Below are 18,846 nucleotides of genomic sequence, written 5' to 3' on the forward strand. Positions count from 1 at the left end.
GTGTTCAAAAAAATAGCAGTGTGGCATTCAATCACTGAGGTCATCAATTTTGTGAAGAAACAGGTGTGAATCAGGTGGCCCCTATTTAAGGATGAAGCCAACACTTGTTGAACATGCATTTGAAAGCTGAGGAAAATGGGTCGTTCAAGACATTGTTCAGAAGAACAGCGTACTTTGATTAAAAAGTTGATTAGAGGGGGAAAACCTATAAAGAGGTGCAAAAAATGATAGGCTGTTCAGCTAAAATGATCTCCAATGCCTTAAAATGGAGAGCAAAACCAGAGAGACGTGGAAGAAAACGGAAGACAACCATCAAAATGGATAGAAGAATAACCAGAATGGCAAAGGCTCAGCCAATGATCACCTCCAGGATGATCAAAGACAGTCTGGAGTTACCTGTAAGTACTGTGACAGTTAGAAGACGTCTGTGTGAAGCTAATCTATTTTCAAGAATCCCCCGCAAAGTCCCTCTGTTAAAAAAAAGGCATGTGCAGAAGAGGTTACAATTTGCCAAAGAACACATCAACTGGCCTAAAGAGAAATGGAGGAACATTTTGTGGACTGATGAGAGTAAAATTTTTCTTTTTGGGTCCAAGGGCCACAGGCAGTTTGTGAGACGACCCCCAAACTCTGAATTCAAGCCACAGTACACAGTGAAGACAGTGAAGCATGGAGGTGCAAGCATCATGATATGGGCATGTTTCTCCTACTATGATGTTGGGCCTATTTATCGCATACCAGGGATCATGGATCAGTTTGCATATGTTAAAATACTTGAAGAGGTCATGTTGCCCTATGCTGAAGAGGACATGCCCTTGAAATGGTTGTTTCAACAAGACAATGACCCAAAACACACTAGTAAACGGGCAAAGTCTTGGTTCCAAACCAACAAAATTAATGTTATGGAGTGGCCAGCCCAATCTCCAGACCTTAATCCAATTGAGAACTTGTGGGGTGATATCAAAAATGCTGTTTCTGAAGCAAAACCAAGAAATGTGAATGAATTGTGGAATGTTGTTAAAGAATCATGGAGTGGAATAACAGGTGAGAGGTGCCACAAGTTGGTTGACTCCATGCCACACAGATGTCAAGCAGTTTTAAAAAACTGTGGTCATACAACTAAATATTAGTTTAGTGATTCACAGGATTGCTAAATCCCAGAAAAAAAAATGTTTGTACAAAATAGTTTTGAGTTTGTACAGTCAAAGGTAGACACTGCTATTTTTTTGAACACACCCCTTTCAACTAATTGCCCAATTGCACAGCCTTAAGAGCGTGCATATCATGAATGCTGGGTCTTGTTTGTTTTCTGACAATCTACTGAACCTACTGGTAACTTGTTTGCCACGTAGAAATAAAAAATATACTAAAAACCTTGATTATTCTGGTTAGTCACATTGTACTGCTATTATTTTGAACAATACTGTAAATCCCCAGGACACATCCACAAAAAACCTAAGGGATATTTGCATGTGATAAAAATCATTTGTATTTGATTTAAGAGTGCCGTCCTCGGGCGAGACAGTAAGGTGTTTCCATCACACAGGCTACACCTCATTGCCTGTGATTATTCAACTCTCGAAGAGCCCCCTCTGCCCCATCACTTTCAGCCCTAAAATATAATATCTCATATATGCATTATCCAGCCCCCACGGCAGCACGCTCATTACTAAGGATCATTCCAGAATTAGATTCTGTCCTTCCAATATTGGTTCCAAGAGCTGGTTCCATTGTACTGTAGTCAAAGGTTAAAATACCAATCACGATTGCCTCTCAACTGATGGAGCCAGACATTTTAATATTTCGCTTAGCTTGGTAATTGTGGAGGGACGTAATATCGTTCTTTCTTCTTCTCTGTGTCCTAAAGGTAACATGTAGGAACTTCAGAGAACAGAAGTTCGGCCTGGTATGTCTGTAGGCCTTTTGAAGACATGAATACGGGTGAGGATAATGACTTTTCCTACACATTTCCCCCTACACTTTTGTTATAAAGCAATATTTGGTATGTATTTTTCCTTCCGGTAACAGTATCAACACAGTAGCCCAGTATAAGAAAGTTGGTAATGTTGTGTTCGGTGTTTCCACCTTGCATTGTTAGGTGTTTCTGTCTGTAGTGATGCAGGGGAGTTTGTTAGTCACTGCTAACACTGTGAGGAAGGGAGAAGACCGTTTGGAGTGTTTGTTGATTATTTTGGGAGTGTCATGTCAATGTCAGCCCTGTGGCGAGGAGAGACAGAGCTTACAGAGGGAGGCGGGGAGGAGGCGGCAGTGGGTTTAGGGGTCTCAGCCTGTCGTTGCCTTTCACTGTTACACACTTCACAGACTATACAGTCCTGTTCAGCCCCTTAAGCTCTGATTTGCTGCATGTCCTTGTCCATTTTAGAAACCTTTATGCATGTGAAATTATTTTAGCACAGAAAGAAAATAAACAGTTTTTCTGTTGCAATTCTTGTTTAGAAAATACTCTGATATCAGATTTTACAACCATATTGTTTCCTTTCTGTTGTGGAGATGTGGTTGTGGGATACTCTGAGAGAAAGAGAATGCAATGTGAATTCGTAAACAGAGGTGCTGCTGGGACATCGAGGGGGCGAGAAAAGGGGAGTATCATATTTTAACCTTTTGTTTCCTGGTAGCAGGCGCCAAGACTCATGGGAGGAAGCAATCAATGATGGACATTATAATGCGTTTCGCTGTATTCCTTGTGACACTCAAGCCTTCTGCCTGTGCTGGGAGGTTTTTGGTTCACACGCTCTCAGATGGTGAGCAGCGCTAATCACTTTAACACTTACTACAGTTATTTATCCTGAGTCTGCCAACAATATCTTCCTTCTTTCTATCTTTCTTTCTCTCTTTCTCTCTCTCTCTATTTCTCTCTCTCTCTCTCTGTCTATATATATATATATATATATATATATGTAGAGAGAGAGAGAGAGAGAGAGAGAGAGAGAGAGAGAGAGAGAGAGAGAGAGAGAAAGAAAATAACATTTTATTTGCAACTCCTCCAAAACTAAATATATGCAAATTATATAAAGCTTTCTGCCAGTGCATGACAGTATATAATGCATCTATAGGCCACACGACAAAAGACACTGCTCTCTTGCTTGTCCCGCAAACTTAAACAGCAATTAAACTCCAATTAGGTCAAATTAACTGATGTAATTTGATTCACCACTGAATAAATGAATCCCAAGAAGAAGAGTAAGACTCAATATTCAAAAACATGCCTTCTAGCATGCAAATGTATTCGTTTATTTTCATTTAAGGACTTGGATTATGAAGCAAGAGACTTCAAAGACTTTGATAATGATCTTGGAAGTCATTATTAGCGGGTCTGAAAACTCTATTAAACTGTGATTTAATTTATTCAAGCTAAAACCTTAGTTCTCTAGGAGAAAGTAACTTTATTTTATTTTCCTTCACTCTATACAAAGTTTGTCATTATGAGATACAATGGCCAAAGTAAATGTATGGGTTTATTTGTTTTATTTATGCTGCCCAAGTCAAACATGTTTACATTACCCATTTTCTTTTTTCATTATATTAATATTGGCCAGCTGACTGTAAGACTTCATTCAAATGATAAATTATTACATTGATTTTTTAACAAATTATTCAAAACAGATGTTGAAAAAAGATGGAAAAATTCTCAATTTATCATTCAACTGAACATTTAGGCTAATACAAGAGAAAAAAAGAAGCATTTATGCTGTCTTACATTCAATAAACCAAGTTTTGTCACGGTTTTATATCTGTGGAACTCTGAGTGAAAGATGGCAGATGAAGTCAATTGAATGCCCTGCTAAAGGTGCTATATGGCGTTTAACCAGCAGATGGATACCAGTGGTAGTGTATTGAGTTCCTAATACACGTAAAAAAGGTAGGCCTATGTTTGAGGCATTGGAATTTTTTTTGATGTTCATTTATAAGACTCCGATAACTAGTCATTCACTAGAGAGGCGCCGGATGGAGATTTACATTTGAGAAAATATCCAAGTTGGTCAGGGAGGTGGAAGATGAAATTTAAAGTTAACAGTGCGGGACGGACTGAGAGGAGAGAGAGAGAGAGAGAGAGAGAGAGAGAGAGAGAGAGAGAGAGAGAGAGAGAGAGAGAGAGAGAAGGAGCGCGCGCGTGGCGGTACAGTGAGCGACTCGCCAGCCTTAACAGAAGTGCGCACGGATCGGATGTTGACACAACACGCGCATCTGTATAATCTATATCACTAAACAGCTCAACTACTAAACCTCCGTGATTCTTTTCAAAACTATAAAAAAATAAAATAAAACAATCTTCTAACTCGTCTTTTCGCGCTTTTTCTTTCAGTCATTGGCGAACTCCTCTGACTGGCATCAACCTGCGTTCGAGCTTGGATAAAACAACAGTTTGATTTCCGACTGAGATGATAAAGATGTTTGACTACTTTATTGTGAGTATTACAATTAGTCTTTGTTTACTAGGCTATATATATATTACTAATATGGTATTTGCTGGACAGTATGTTTTCGCAAGTCTTTCTTGTCGAGTTATGCGAGATTTTTAGTTTTATAAGGATCAGTTTCATTTTGTTGTCGTATGCTAAGCATTATGAGTTAACTTTTCTGGAATGCACTAAAACTATATATATATAATAATTATTATTATTAACATCTGACAGCAACCGAATGGTAATATTTAGATCGAATTTAGTCTAAAGCAGATTTCAGATCCAGTAGATTCAGTAAGGCAGTATTTAGAAGCTTTGTTCACCGTCTCTATAACTATATGTAACTATAGTAAAAAAAAAAAAAAAAAAGTTTTGTACTTGTTTTTAACTATATTATAAAAACATTGACAGGCACAAATAATAAATTACTCCATATGTACAATTAATTAGTATTTGAATTAAGTTTCAAAGTTTTTTTTTTTGTATTATTTAGAATTTATTTATTATCATTGTTCAAATTATTACAAATAATAATTATTATGATGGACTGTTGTTGGGCTTTTGTTGTTGTCTTTTATTATTTCCAAATTACCGAGTGTATAAAAAATAGCTCGTTATTTAAATCAGTATATTCGATTTTAATATTCGATATTTCAATTATTATAAAAATGTCGAGTTACAGTTGTTATGGATTTAAAATTCTTAAGCTATTTAAAGTGGGATTTCCAAACACAAAATTAAGAGTAATATTAAACATACAGGCAGAGCTATTTAGAACAGCAGCTCCAGCACCATCCATGAGACAAGTAGTCTAAACAAGAATAAATGAAACTTATCATTTTATGTAGAGATTTTTTATTTATTTATGAAAAATCATTTAACCAAGATAATTTATTTTGCATTAATTAGCTCAGCCTCAACCTTTGTTTTTCTTTAACATTAGGGCTATGTGCTTTTAAAGGATGGGCTACTTCTGTTAATATCATAAACTCACACAAAATTATTCATCCTGCATGCACTGTTAGGCATTTCTTTAAGGACTTATTTGTGGTCTAATTATTAAATGTTTCTGTCTCAGTCATGTCTCATTTTTTTATTTTTTATTTATGTATTTTTTTTAAATGCAGGAACTATAGACTTTAAGGATGCCTGTTTACTTAACTAATTTTCTTTTTCTTTTCTTTTCATTATTATTATAATTATTTATTTTTTATTTTTGCAAACAGGTATCAGTCAGGGTATGACTGATCTGTAAGGCTCAAGTCTATAAGCATTGAGTCAAGTGCTCTTCAGGCCTCTTCATCACATTAATTTGAGTTTGAGTGGACACTTTATTACTCAAATGGATCTCCATCGGACAGCCTTTAAGATGGAGAACTCCTCCTACATGCCCAGCCCGCTGACCTCCCCTGCCCTCATGGTCCTGGCATCAACAGCCGAGGCTGGACGAGATGCCTCTGTACCCTGCCAGCCCCGTCGGCCGTTTGGAGTGCCAGTCACTTTGGAAAAGGACATGCACCTCCCGTTCCCCAGTGGCTCATACACCTTTGCCTCCATGTATCATCGACAAGGAGGATTTCCTTCTCAAGACTTTCCTACCCCTCTGCTCCACCTTCACCAACAGTTTGCTCCACCCAATCTGGACTGTTCACCTCTGGGTATGTTCAACCACAGAGCAGTGGGGGTCTTCCGGCCGTTCTCCTCCCCACCTGAGGAGTGTGATGCAGGGTCTTACCAGTCTGCCTTCTTCCCTGCCAAGCGCTTGAAGGGCTGTATAGAACCAGAAACATCACCCCACCTCCGCTATACAGATGTGGAGGGAAAAGATTTTGACTTTGGTGGTGCTCGTGTCCCTACTGGTTCACCAAACACCCTGAAGGTAGCTGAGGATGATGGGAAGAAGCTCTTTGGTTTGTCTGGACTGTTGGCAGAGGGTTCATCTGGCCCAGAGGAGCACAAAGAACCAAGTAAGTATCTCAGATCACATCTTAGATTCTTTGCCAGTGGCTGATAATTAAAAACTGTAAATAGCTTTTGTCGGCCATTACCAATTATTGGCTGATACAATGCATATATATATATATATATATATATATATATATATATATATATATATATATATATATATATATATATATATATATATATAGAGAGAGAGAGAGAGAGATCAAAAACTCCCCCAAAACATTGGAAAAATATTAAATTATGAAAAATAATAAGTATTTAATATATAGATACAATATACAATAAATTTTTATATAATATGTAATAATTTTATATGATATATATATATATATATATTATGTAAAAATATAAATATTCAAAACAACTGTATATAAATATTAACATTTTTAAATATAATTTTGTAGGATACTTTTGACTTTTTTATAGGACAGTAGTGCAGACAGGAAAGCAGACATGAGAGAGGAAAAGGGAGAATGGGATTGGGACAGCAGCCTAGAGCCCTTATATATCCTGAGAATGTGTAAAACCCACTGCTTCACATCTCTAACATGTCTACTCTATTTTTTTTTAAATAGCCAAAGAGGAGACTAAGATCTATAACTATTTTACGCGTGACTTTCTGAAAACTAAGTTTTGTTTGTATGAGTTAAGTGTAACTTACAGCTCCTGATTTCCTTATATGAGTCCCATGGCACAGATAAATGCCAAAAGTAGGCCTAGTCTATCCAAGTAGCTATAACCGGAATAAGTACTGAATCACGAACAAATGATCTTGAGATGACAAAGGCGAAGGATTTGCAAATCTCGCAGCTCCAGACAACTTGTCAATGATAACGAGCAGGAGATGCTGCTCGGCAACCGCGTCTCTGAGTGCGACACCTCCAGCTCAATATCGCCCCCACGCCATCCATCCTGATTTGTTGACAAATGAGTGGGAGAGAGTGTAAGTCTGGGCTGTAAGGAGAACGTGGCTCCTCATTACCTTGCTCTATAATTGGCCACCGAGGCGAAGGACCCCATGTTCATGCAGCGTGGCGGGACGGGGAAAAGAGACGCTCAAGCTTAAATTCGTAGGACATAAGAACTTCACGTGGGTGCGGAGGGTTAGAACCAACAACATGAAAGACACGACAGAGGGGGCCGATGAACCTCGCTATATCAGAGACGAATGTCAATAGGAAAAATAATGACTGACTTTGACAGGTAGAAGAGATATTGTAGGGAAAAAGAGTCTTACATCAAGGTTCTTTTAGAAAAGTTTTCACCTCATCTAGAAGTGGGATACCAACATGCTCCTTTTTGAATGCGAGGATAGAGCACATATCCGTACTCCTCAGTACACCAAATTATACTTGGTTGTGTGTGTGAGAGTGAACTGTATATGTATGCATATTGGGTCATGTTGTCCTTTCAAAAAAATGTGTTATTAAAAATGTGCCGAGTTTAGATTTACTTGGTCTGATAACCGATATGCAACCTCTCACACATGCTGTTGTGTCATCAGAAAGAGATCTGTCATTTGTCTAATATCTGACCCTTTGGCCGTGACTCTAAGAACTGTGTTATTTCAGTGCTTGTCTCTCAAAAATGTTCAAAAGGACAGCGTATCCTCACAGCTGTTTAAACAGTTAGATCTTTTATATTCTTTTCCAAGGACAGATGTATTCACTGGGCCGAATCATGTTTATTTTCCTTAGGGAGGCATTTTATTAAATACTTTTTGTTAGGAGCTGATGAGAAAGAAAGAACAACAGTAAGTGTGGGTAAATGCCTGCCGCTGTCTGGGTCTAGGCAGTGTGTGCTTGGCATAAACTTTCTCAGACAGTGTACTTGTGAAATTTGCCAGTTCAGCATTGTAAGACTCCCAATGCAAGTGACTTGCTTTTCGCTATGTCCCTATGCATATACTTCAGTGCATATAACTATATTCAGTGAAATATGTATATATGCATGTGTGTGTGTGTTTGTGATATACAGTACTGTATAAAGGTCAAATAGGCACATTAGATGCTTTCCAAAAATCTTCAGTGTTGGTGGCAAACATCAGGTTTGCAGTATGGTGGTATGTTTAGGTTTAGTTTGGGATCATATATTGTATCAGTCAACAGCAGACTCTCAGCAGAAACCCTTAGCTTGACAGTGAGTTTGACGTTTATGCTATCAATTACAGGTACTAAGTTGAACATGTGTTGAAGTTATGTGTTAATCGGGTCCAGTGCCCTTTCTGCTAGACGTGTGATCAGAGAATGTGTAGAAATAGAAATTTTAATAGAGAAAATGGTCTTAATAAGTTGAGTGTTCCATTGTAATACAGGAGTGCCGTTCCATAATATGTTCCGCTTTGGAAGGTTTTCCGTGGAAACGAAGCTGTCAGTGTTTGGAATTCTGATTCCAATTGGTTATTTGGACCATCCTGCCAGTTCATCTGGAGGGATTCAGTGATTCGCAGGCAGAATGACAGTTTTATCATTTAAGCTATTTGTTGTGTTTTCTCTCTGTGCCAGAGACCGCTGTAAGATGTCTGGTTTTTATTGATGTTGGAAATTACATAGATCACCTCATTCACAGAGAAAGACAGAGGCAAACAAAAGTCAGAAGATATAAAACTTATCAGTGGGACAGTAACAGCTCCACTGACGGGTGCTTATTTATAATCCAAAAAAACACCTCTGTTTAGTGATGCTTATTAGTACAGATGAACCGGAATAATCAGCCAGCTAATCTACAGCCAAGGTGAAGGTGTACATCACCTTACCCTGTTGGGTTTGACTTTATTGCCTGGGAGTGGTGAATTGTGGCAGTGAATTCTTTTGTTTTTGTATCATAGTAGATAAAGGAGGGTCAAATTATAAATCTACCGAGTCCCTAAAAATTGTTATCACTACTTTGCCTGCTATTCCCTGTATGTATGCCAAGAGAAGTTGATTCTTATCTCTATGGCAGTACAGCCTTTATGAAGCATAGTGATTGGGCAGCCTAATTAAGGGTGCCTGTAAGGGACAAAAAGAGCATATGTATGAGCTACAGCTGGCAGATGCTGTAAAATGTTGTTCATTGTGAGAGCAGCAGATGGACTGTATTCAGCTGGCTGCCATAGAGATCATACATCTGGGGAGATTGTCCTGCAGCCTTAGTGTTGAATTTTTTTTTAGTGTTGTAGGTTTGCAATGGTCATTTTGATATTTAGTTGTTAAATATAATATATGTGTAACATATATGATGATCTAAGTTCTGAAGTGGGGCAAAGTAAGTGACAAATTTATTGACAAGCAGGTTTAGCAAGAAAGTCAGATTTTGTATTAAGTTGTTTTTTGTATATAATATAATTTAATGTAATACATATGATGTATATAAGTGTGGAATTTATATATTTTTGCAGGTAAAAACATCAAAAAAAAAATCGTATTCTGTTTGATGTTGAATGAGGCTAATTTGATATTTTGTCTCCCACTGCTGAAGCGGTTTACTCTCCTAATATTCTCTTAAGAGGGAGAGCTTTCATCCTGATCAGGGGTTTGATGTTCTTTTCTTGTTTTCTTCCTAATTCATCTTTTCAGGATGGAAGGAATGTGTATTAAGGGGTCTGTGTACCAACCATACTGTCTTCAAGCAAACTCCAGTCAGCCCGGCTCAGTTATTTCTTTGACTGTGTTTACTTTGTTTTCTGCTTAATTTGATAATTAAAATATTTAACACTATGGTTGTAACATACAGTTCAGTTTCAGAGTTTATGAATGCCTAATAGGTTTCAATTGCAATGTTTTGAATATCAAACAGTAACCGGATTTTGTGCTGGTGTACAGTAATTCTGCTATGCTACTTAATTACATCAAAACTTTTGCTTTAGAATGGCGACTTAATAATGTGCTCCAGAAGCGTCTTAGACAGACACCTTACAGCAAACCCTTTTAACCCTTTAGCATAAACCTTTTAACCCTTTAGCATTTTTGTTTTTGCTGTTGACTGCAGATCAGATGCATTAACTAGCCTAACAAGGGGCCTATAGGCCCATTACTGGCAGGATCAGCATGCTTGTCGTCTGAGGGTTCACAGACTCTGGGGGCTCTCGTTAAAGCAGCGCTACTCCACCCAGGGCTTTTATGTGTTATTGGGAACGTGAGACAAATAAAATAAGCGCTTTAGCCCCAGGAGCTCAGTTGGAACTACAATAACAATTTCTCGCACCACATTAACAGATTTCTGCACCTTTCTGCTTTATTGAAGTAATCTTTTGCAGATCAATTACAGAATCTTCTTGAATTTTGATTTGGATTGTTTTTCTTTTTATTATTAAATAATACGATTATTCATTGATACATTTTTAGAACTGCATATGTCATTATTCACTCAGAAAATCCCAGTTGAAGTTATTCAAGGACATTTTATAATTGTGGCCTTGGAAGTCGACATATCTTGTTTTATTTCCATCCATCTGTTTTTGAATGCAATGACATGACTAAATTAAAGTGTTAAAAAAACTGACAATAGAAAATCTTAATTAAATGGTGTTTAAGAGAAGTTTTGGCTCATTTAGGCAATAGAAAGCTCTGAAGAACATTGAAACCTGATTGACAAGCATTGTGTGTGCCAAAGCGGCCCTCTCTGATCTCACATCAAAGAGCGGCAGCAAGAAGACTGGAAGCACGTGGGGCATGCCAAGGTGGAGAGGGAGGGCAGCAAATGATTGCTGGCTCAGTACAAAACAGCACATCTCGAGTCCCATGAGCCCACAAATCAGTCAAGCAAATGCAGAGGGCAGAAAAGGCAGAACGTGGGTTTAAATACCATCACAGAGGGCCAACAGAGTCAAAGACAACAGACTGACGATGGCTTGAAATTTACTGCTCTGTCTACCTGTCTCACTCTTACTTACTGTCTCTACTTCTGTCTCATCCTGTGACTCTGTGCATATCTTAAATGTACAGTATACGCCGTTCAGTTTGAGGGCATTTGTGCAGCCTTGCATTAAAGCAGAAAAACATGATTGTTTAAAAATGGCAATCAGATTTTAGATTTGTTAATGATTGTTTCGGTGTACAAAAGTCTTTAGAGAGCACCGATTTGGGCACAGTGTTGTTTCTGTGAATGACCCTTGAAACTCAGTCCACCTGTAGGGCCTCTGACATCTGGGGCTGTCATTAGTGACTGATGCTTGGCTGATGTTTGTAATAGTATCCAAATGGCTATTCAACCTTTTTACACAAGTCACACCAAACACACAGCTGGCTCACCACAAACCATACTTAAACTGCATTTAAGAGGTTTTTCTACACAATATTGAAAAAACACGTGGCACTTTTTTTGTATGTGTAATGGAGTAAATTGGTTTCACTAACTCCTGAGCTTTAAATTAAAAACATTATAAAATAATGCTGTTTTAATACAAAGTACTGAGGAGTTTCTTTTCTCATACAATAGAAGAAGGCACTTTTACAGTTCATTTGGCTTGTATTTTTCCAATTACTGTAATTGATCCCCAAAAAAGTAAGGATGATTTATTGGTACAACAATGGCTATTTGCTGCTGGATTGTTTTTCAGTATCTATATTTCAGTAACAAATTTAACCTAGAATAAAAAATGGCTAATTTTTGGTCTGTTCATTCTCAGAGGTTTTAATAGTCCTGATTTTATCCAACAATTGATATCATAAAACAGCATTGTAATTGAATTTGTATATATTAATTTAATCAAAACACATATATAAATACCAAAAGCATAATATTTTGCAATATATTCATATTTTGCTGTTTACACCACACTTTCTGTATATTAATGCATACATTTAAACTGTATATATATATATATATATATATATATATATAATCAATTTTTTTGTGAAACATGGGAAATTAGCATGCACAATTAAATATCAAGTACTTGTTAATATTCACTGTTAGATATATTTAATTGTGAATGCTACTTTTCCTTATTACCTTGTCCATTATAAAAGGCTCTCTTATACTGTAGTCTCAAAAAATAAAAATAAACAATTAATAACACTTAATTGTAATCTTTAGCAAAGCTTAAAATGAATATCCATTTTTATGATGATGTGATACCTAAATTCACTTTTAACTTTTAAAACCTCTTTATTTATATTTTTACATCAGTGCCTTTCACAATTCAGTATTATCAATTGTCGGCTATGATTTCAAAGTCTTCCTTACATTAAATTTCAAATGGACCCTTTTGCATCTTGAGATATGTGTGTATTTGCATGGAAGCATGAAAGACCCTGGGGAAATGTAGTTTAAAATCTATTGGGGATTTGTGTCATAACCATAAATCAGTCCTTTGCTAATTGGTAAGAAAACAAGAGTCAAGCAGTATATAATGTTTTATGTGCCAGTATATCTATGTTTTTTGGTTTTTTACTACAGTACTAATGAGGGTCTGTGTCACAGAGTGGACATGTTCTTCTTCAGCTTCTGTTGTTAGAAATGCTCCTGATTTGCATGTGGCAATTAGTATGCTAATTAGCCTAATTAGCCCATGGGACCACACAAGTACTGTGTCATTAAAAGGTTCAATCTCATTATGACTCAACAATTCCCACGAGTTAGCGCATTCAAAAGGCCACGCATCACATCCTCTAGAGCATATCTGGTTTTTTACATGTTTTGTGTTGTGTTGATTTCTCTTAATCTGAAATGTATTTGAAATTGTTGTTATGCTTTGTAGGCATTAGGGCAAGACCTAGTCCAAAACGAGGAGACTTTAACTTCATTAGCGGAAACTAAGCGGGCATTCGATAGTTGCATCCTGAGCAGATGACATGGAAGATGAAGTGAAGTGAAGTGACATTCAGCCAAGTATGGTGACTCATACTCAGAATTCATGCTCTGCATTTAACCCATCCGAAGTGCACACACACAGAGCAGTGAACACACACGCACGCACACACACTTTGAACACACACCCGGAGCAGTGGGCAGCCATTTATGCTGCGGCGCCCAGGGAGCAGTTGGGAGTTTGATGCCTTGCTCAAGGGCACCTCAGTCATGGTATTGAGGATGGAGAGAGCACTGTACATGCTCTCCCCCCACCCACAATTCCTGCCGGCCCGAGACTGGAACTCACAACCTTTCGATTGTGAGTCCGACTCTCTTACTATTAGGCCACGACTTCCCCAGATTGAACATTTAGCTGCTGATTTGATTGAACAAGAACAGAGACCTGTGGATCTATATCAGCTCAGCTGGCAGTGTCTGGTTGTTGCTTTGTGCAGACACAAGGTATTGGTTTGTGGGATTGCTGGGGTATTGATGGGGAAGGATGAGGTGAGCACACACATACACACCCAAAGAATGACTGGCTGGGCAAACGAGGAGCATCAGCTATTGTGTGTTAATTAAGGGCTGTGTGAAGGCTCTGTATGTTTGGTCATCGTTGGCTAGGTGAACAAGGCCATGACCTTAAATAGTGATATTCGTTGACTACTATTTAAAAAGGTAGACAGACAGCACACATTGTAAGTTGGAATTTGAATACATTACCTAAGATTAAAAGTACAATATAATGACACTTTCAAAGAATAAAGCACAACATAGGGCATGAATACCTTGAAAAATTAAGTCATTTTCATCAAAAGATCATTTATTCTTGAGAAGATTTTGATTATCAAACTAAATATTACATGAGGTTATCTACATTAATCAACAAACATAATCTAAACTATATGCACAAAGTATTTAATATTAAAAATAAATAAAAATACCATTATTTTAAGTTAAAAAATATATATATATATATATTACATTTGTTTCTCATTATAACTTATAATAATTCTTATAATCGCTTAAGCTTGATCAATTTAGTAGTAAAAAAAAAAAAAAAAAGGAATAAATTATTTTATTTGTTTTACTTCCTGTAATGCTATAGAAAATAGTGCTATAATGATTTGAATGAATGTTACTTTTTTTTGTAATGGGGAAAATTATGCAGTAACAACCAAAATATGGAACCAAAACTAAATATTATGCTTTTGATATTTATTTTATCAGAAATTATATTTCTGTTTTATTATGTTTATTCTTAGATACAGTAAAATAATTTTGTTAATAGCTTATAAGTAATATTTAATAATATATAAACTTTTAATATCTAATGACATAAGTATATATAAGATCTAGATATGTGTAGGATTTGAGCCTCTAATGTTTTAAAGTTGTGGCAAGCAAAACATTTACTGTCATCAGTAAAATGTGCCATAAAAATTACTTTATATTCTTTTTCACCATTGCTGCATCAGTGACTTGTCAGTCTCTTGCATCTCTTGTATTTCAAACTTCATGGTTTTACTGCCTCCAAGACAATGCAGTTTGGCAGAAAACCCTGATTTTGTCATGCCCCCCTCCTCGCACAGCATTACTACCCTCCACTCGTAAGCTGTCTAATTAGCCTTTAGCTACTTAATGAGCTGAACAATGCTGCGTTAGTGGAGCAACAAGCTCAGGGCATGGCAGTGTGTTGGGGTTAAGGATGTTTGGATGTTGTGCTGTCCTGGTTGCCTGGTGGCTGTGTTCCCATTGGTTGTTTGAATTATGCCTTGCTCTATGGCCTTTCTCAGAGTGAAGTTTTATAGGGTGACGGTTAGTTACTCTTGTTTGGGTTAAAATGGCAAAAGGAAGATTTGAACTGGCTTCCTATACAAACCACAAACATGTTTCAGTAAGGTCAAATTCTTGCTATGACAAAAGTTTGTTAACCATTTTGTTTAGCAAAGCAGTTTCACATATCCAGACTTTTAAGAATTAGGTTTATTACACTTATCAGGTTATTCTGGCCATGTAAAGCGACCAACCACCACCATTAAAAATATATATGGTTCTGCTCATGATGCAATTGGTTGCAACTAACCCAGATGTTGCATATTAATTTATACAATCTGATTGGAGCTTGTTGAAGAAGAGAGTGGGAGAGGAATAGATGGGTTTGTTGCATGTTGTTGCATCCGCAATGCATGTTATGTATATAATATTGCATTTGTCAGTCAATGTGCCTCTAGGATTAAAAACCCACCAAAGCCGTGATGACTTATAATGTATTTAGTAAACTGTCTGTTTGAGTTAAGAACCAAATTCCCAAGCATACATGGACGAATGCCGATTAAAACACAGATGCTGTTTCAGCCCATAATGGGCTTCTAGACTTTCAAGATGATGTCATGTTTTTCTGTGCTGCAGGAGCTTTTCTGTGTTAAACTCTCTTCAGACTGGGTGGCCTAGTCCTCCCACAGCTCCCACAGCAGGTGGAAACCAAGAATTGCTATTAAACGAAGGTCGGAAGACTGTCATTAATAACAAAGTGTTTGTGTTTTTTTCCCTATGTCATGAAAAAAGCTACATTTGATGGAATTATCCAATGTGAGGTTCTGGGAAGTTCAACACAGCAGTTGAAATGCTGTTAAAGGGATATTTCACCCAAAAAAGGAAATTCTGTATTTATTTACTCACCCTTCACGTTGTTCCAAACCTGTATGACTTTATTTCTTCTGTGGAACATGTAAGAAGTTATTTTTTTCTTCCATACAATGTAAGTCAACAATTGGCTACCAACATTCTTCAAATATCTTCTTTTGTGTTCTGCAAAAGAAAGAAAATCAATACAGTTTTGGAACAGCATGAGGGTGAGTATGAGTTGTAAACAGTATTTCCAGAATTTCTCAAACATCCATTCTTAGTCTTATAAGCATAAATTGCTTTTCAGGTTTATTTTGATCACAGAATTTTTATTCCATTTACAATGAAGACTGCTTTGCTTCTTTCACATACTGTATGCTTGTTTTCAAATTTGTAAACATTTTTGCACCTTTGAAGGTTCAAAAAGTTGTTCCTTTGCAAATTTTCACCTCTGTGAAATGCAACCATACAACCATCATGTCCAATGTTAGATGTTCTCCCTGTCTGTGTGTGTTTGGCACTGGTAGAGACTCCATTTAGGCAGTTGTGTGCTTAGGCTGACTGTGTCTCGCTGGCTGACTCTGAACAAGCACAGGCCTGTTCTACCCTGGTGGCCAATAAAATGAGAAAATCAACCACTGTGCCACCATCCACAGACCAGCCAGATAGATACACTTGTCTCAGTTTGAGTGTGTGTCAACATGACTGTGTCGATCTAGAGATTTCATCCAACTGTTCAAAGAGTGATACAGGAAACCATTAAAGGGATAGTTCAAGCAAAATGAAAATTCCATCATCATTTACTCATCATGACTTTTGTCTTTTATGCAAGCTGCTCTTTTCCGTATAAAAAATGAATGGTGGATTGTTTTCAGGGCAAGATTTTCAGTGAATAACTTTAATTTCAAATCATCACATGACTTCAGAAAACTTTGAATATAGCAATTAAATATTTTTATGATGGTTTTTGGAGCTTGAAAGCCCCTGGTCACCAATCCACTTTTCATTTGATAAAAAAGAGCAGTGTGAACATCAACCATAAACGTAGGTCATACGGTTGTGGAATGACATGAGGGTTAGTAAATGATGACAAAATTTTCATTTTTCAGTGAACTATCCCTTTCATCAATTCCTAAATCCGCTAATGGTGTTTTTTTTTTAAGTTCTGCCATGCAGATAACTTGCAGGTGTGCTTAATCAGGGTAATCAATTTTGCTCTTTCATCATTGGGTTATTATTAATTTTCAGAGTGCTTCCGACAGCTTGCGAAAGCCCTGTTACTCTCTTTGAGGATCCTCTGATCACATCTTCCAAAAGCTGTCACAAAATCTGTATTATTCCAAAACAAGATCATCTTCAAAGCATCCCATGCTTTCTTTACCTTGTCAGGGTATCTGTATTTGACACAGCGAGAGCAAGGCTATCTGATCTTATCAGCATGTATGTGGGAGTTGGTTGCGTTAGATTGAAATGGATTATTATGGTTTAATGGCCTCATTAGTTTGAGATGCTCACACCTGCTCCATAAGAATGTATTGAATGTGGGTGGGTGAGACTTATATTGAGGCAAAATAATGACAATCATATAGTTATTCTGTATTTTAAATAATAAGAACATAGCTTAGGACTGTAGATATGAGATTGGTGACCAAACCATGGACAGCAGCAATACTCAGAAATGCTTAAAAATGGTTATTGAAGTCCTGTGTTAATATGGGTTTGTGTGGATTTAAGAATATTTGTGTATTTGGTTGTGTGTGTGTTTTACAGTGAGGCTTAGTGCAGTGTAGCCCCTCAAGCTCAAGGTTTATGAGGTGTTAGCTGCCACTTCATTGACTCCCGACTGGCCCATTACGCTTTGTGCAGACAGAACGTTATTCTCATGTGGAGAGTTGGGGTTTGGTCCCACACAAACACACACTTAAATATACACACATATATATACACAGTCAGAAGCATTCAGATTGAGTGTGTAAACATGAAATTTTGAAATACTGAGACAGTATTTTATTTACAGACTAACAATGAATGAGTAATTTTATTTTATTGATCTAGGTTAGTGTTCATTTATAAGTATGCTTTTAAATGCCTTTTACTGACCTAGGTTAATTTTACTTTTTAAGTATGCTATAGTTTATTGTTAATTAATGTTTGTTTATAATCATGATACATTGTTCATTTATACCATTTGACGTAAAAATTCATAAGGAAACATTATATCTCTATATTTTCTGGGATTTTATCGATAACTCAGCAAAACTATATTTTGCTGAGTGTGTTGCACTGGAGGACTGCCATGGAAAGCTGACTATGTGTGATGGTCAATTCACAGCAGTGATATAAATTATTATTTTTCAACAAGTTTAAAATTATTTTTACCATTTCTGGGTATTTGTACCTTTTGTAAAGCCATTTATTCTAGAAGTGTTTCAAATTCTTACATTTAATTAATAAAGTCAATTAAAATAATAAGATATTTGGGGCTGTTAATAAACAAATAAAATTATCAACAAAATTCATGCAATGCAGAGGAAACACAGAAGCTGCATCTGAAGTGGCATTTAGATGCATAGACATACAGTTTAATGTAAGGCATGAATGATTTAACCTGCAGTTACAAATGCATAAATAATGTTTTGATATTTTAATCTTAAAACGTTGAATACTGATATTTGGAATGATTTAAAATATAAAAAGTTACTTTAAAATGTGAAATTAATTAAATTAAATTAAATTAAATTTATTTGTAAAGTGCTTTTTACGATACAAATTATTACAAAGCAACTTTATTTAAAATTATGTTTCTACAATATTTAGTAGTAGCTTATAAGTGTCGACTGTCAGTTTATGTGCATATAACAGGATTTAAAAAAAAAATTTATAGGGGGAAAAATTAATGACGTAGTCAGCCAGACGAACATTATTAACAGCAAGTATTATTGGATGCAATCACACTTGTAGCAATATTTGTTAGTTCTGTTTGTTGATTCGGGTTAGCATCATCTGGGGTCCTCTGAGGGGGTCAGCATCATCTCTTCTCAGGTGTTCTGGATCC

At 36.6% G+C, this 18,846-nt stretch overlaps 1 protein-coding gene across 1 annotated transcript in view; it reads left to right on the forward strand.

Moving 5' to 3' along the window:
* The first annotated feature begins 5,656 nt into the window (after positions 1-5,656).
* The window catches only part of LOC128018067 (E3 ubiquitin-protein ligase RNF220-like), a 30,767-nt gene continuing 17,577 nt past the window's right edge, over positions 5,657-18,846 (forward strand). The window contains exon 1 of the mRNA XM_052603450.1: positions 5,657-6,391. Coding sequence (XP_052459410.1) covers positions 5,767-6,391 — 625 coding nt within the window. The 5' untranslated portion in view covers positions 5,657-5,766. The remainder of the gene's footprint in view (positions 6,392-18,846) is intronic.

This window comes from Carassius gibelio, chromosome A8 (assembly GCF_023724105.1).
Source record: "Carassius gibelio isolate Cgi1373 ecotype wild population from Czech Republic chromosome A8, carGib1.2-hapl.c, whole genome shotgun sequence".
NCBI lineage: Eukaryota > Metazoa > Chordata > Actinopteri > Cypriniformes > Cyprinidae > Carassius > Carassius gibelio.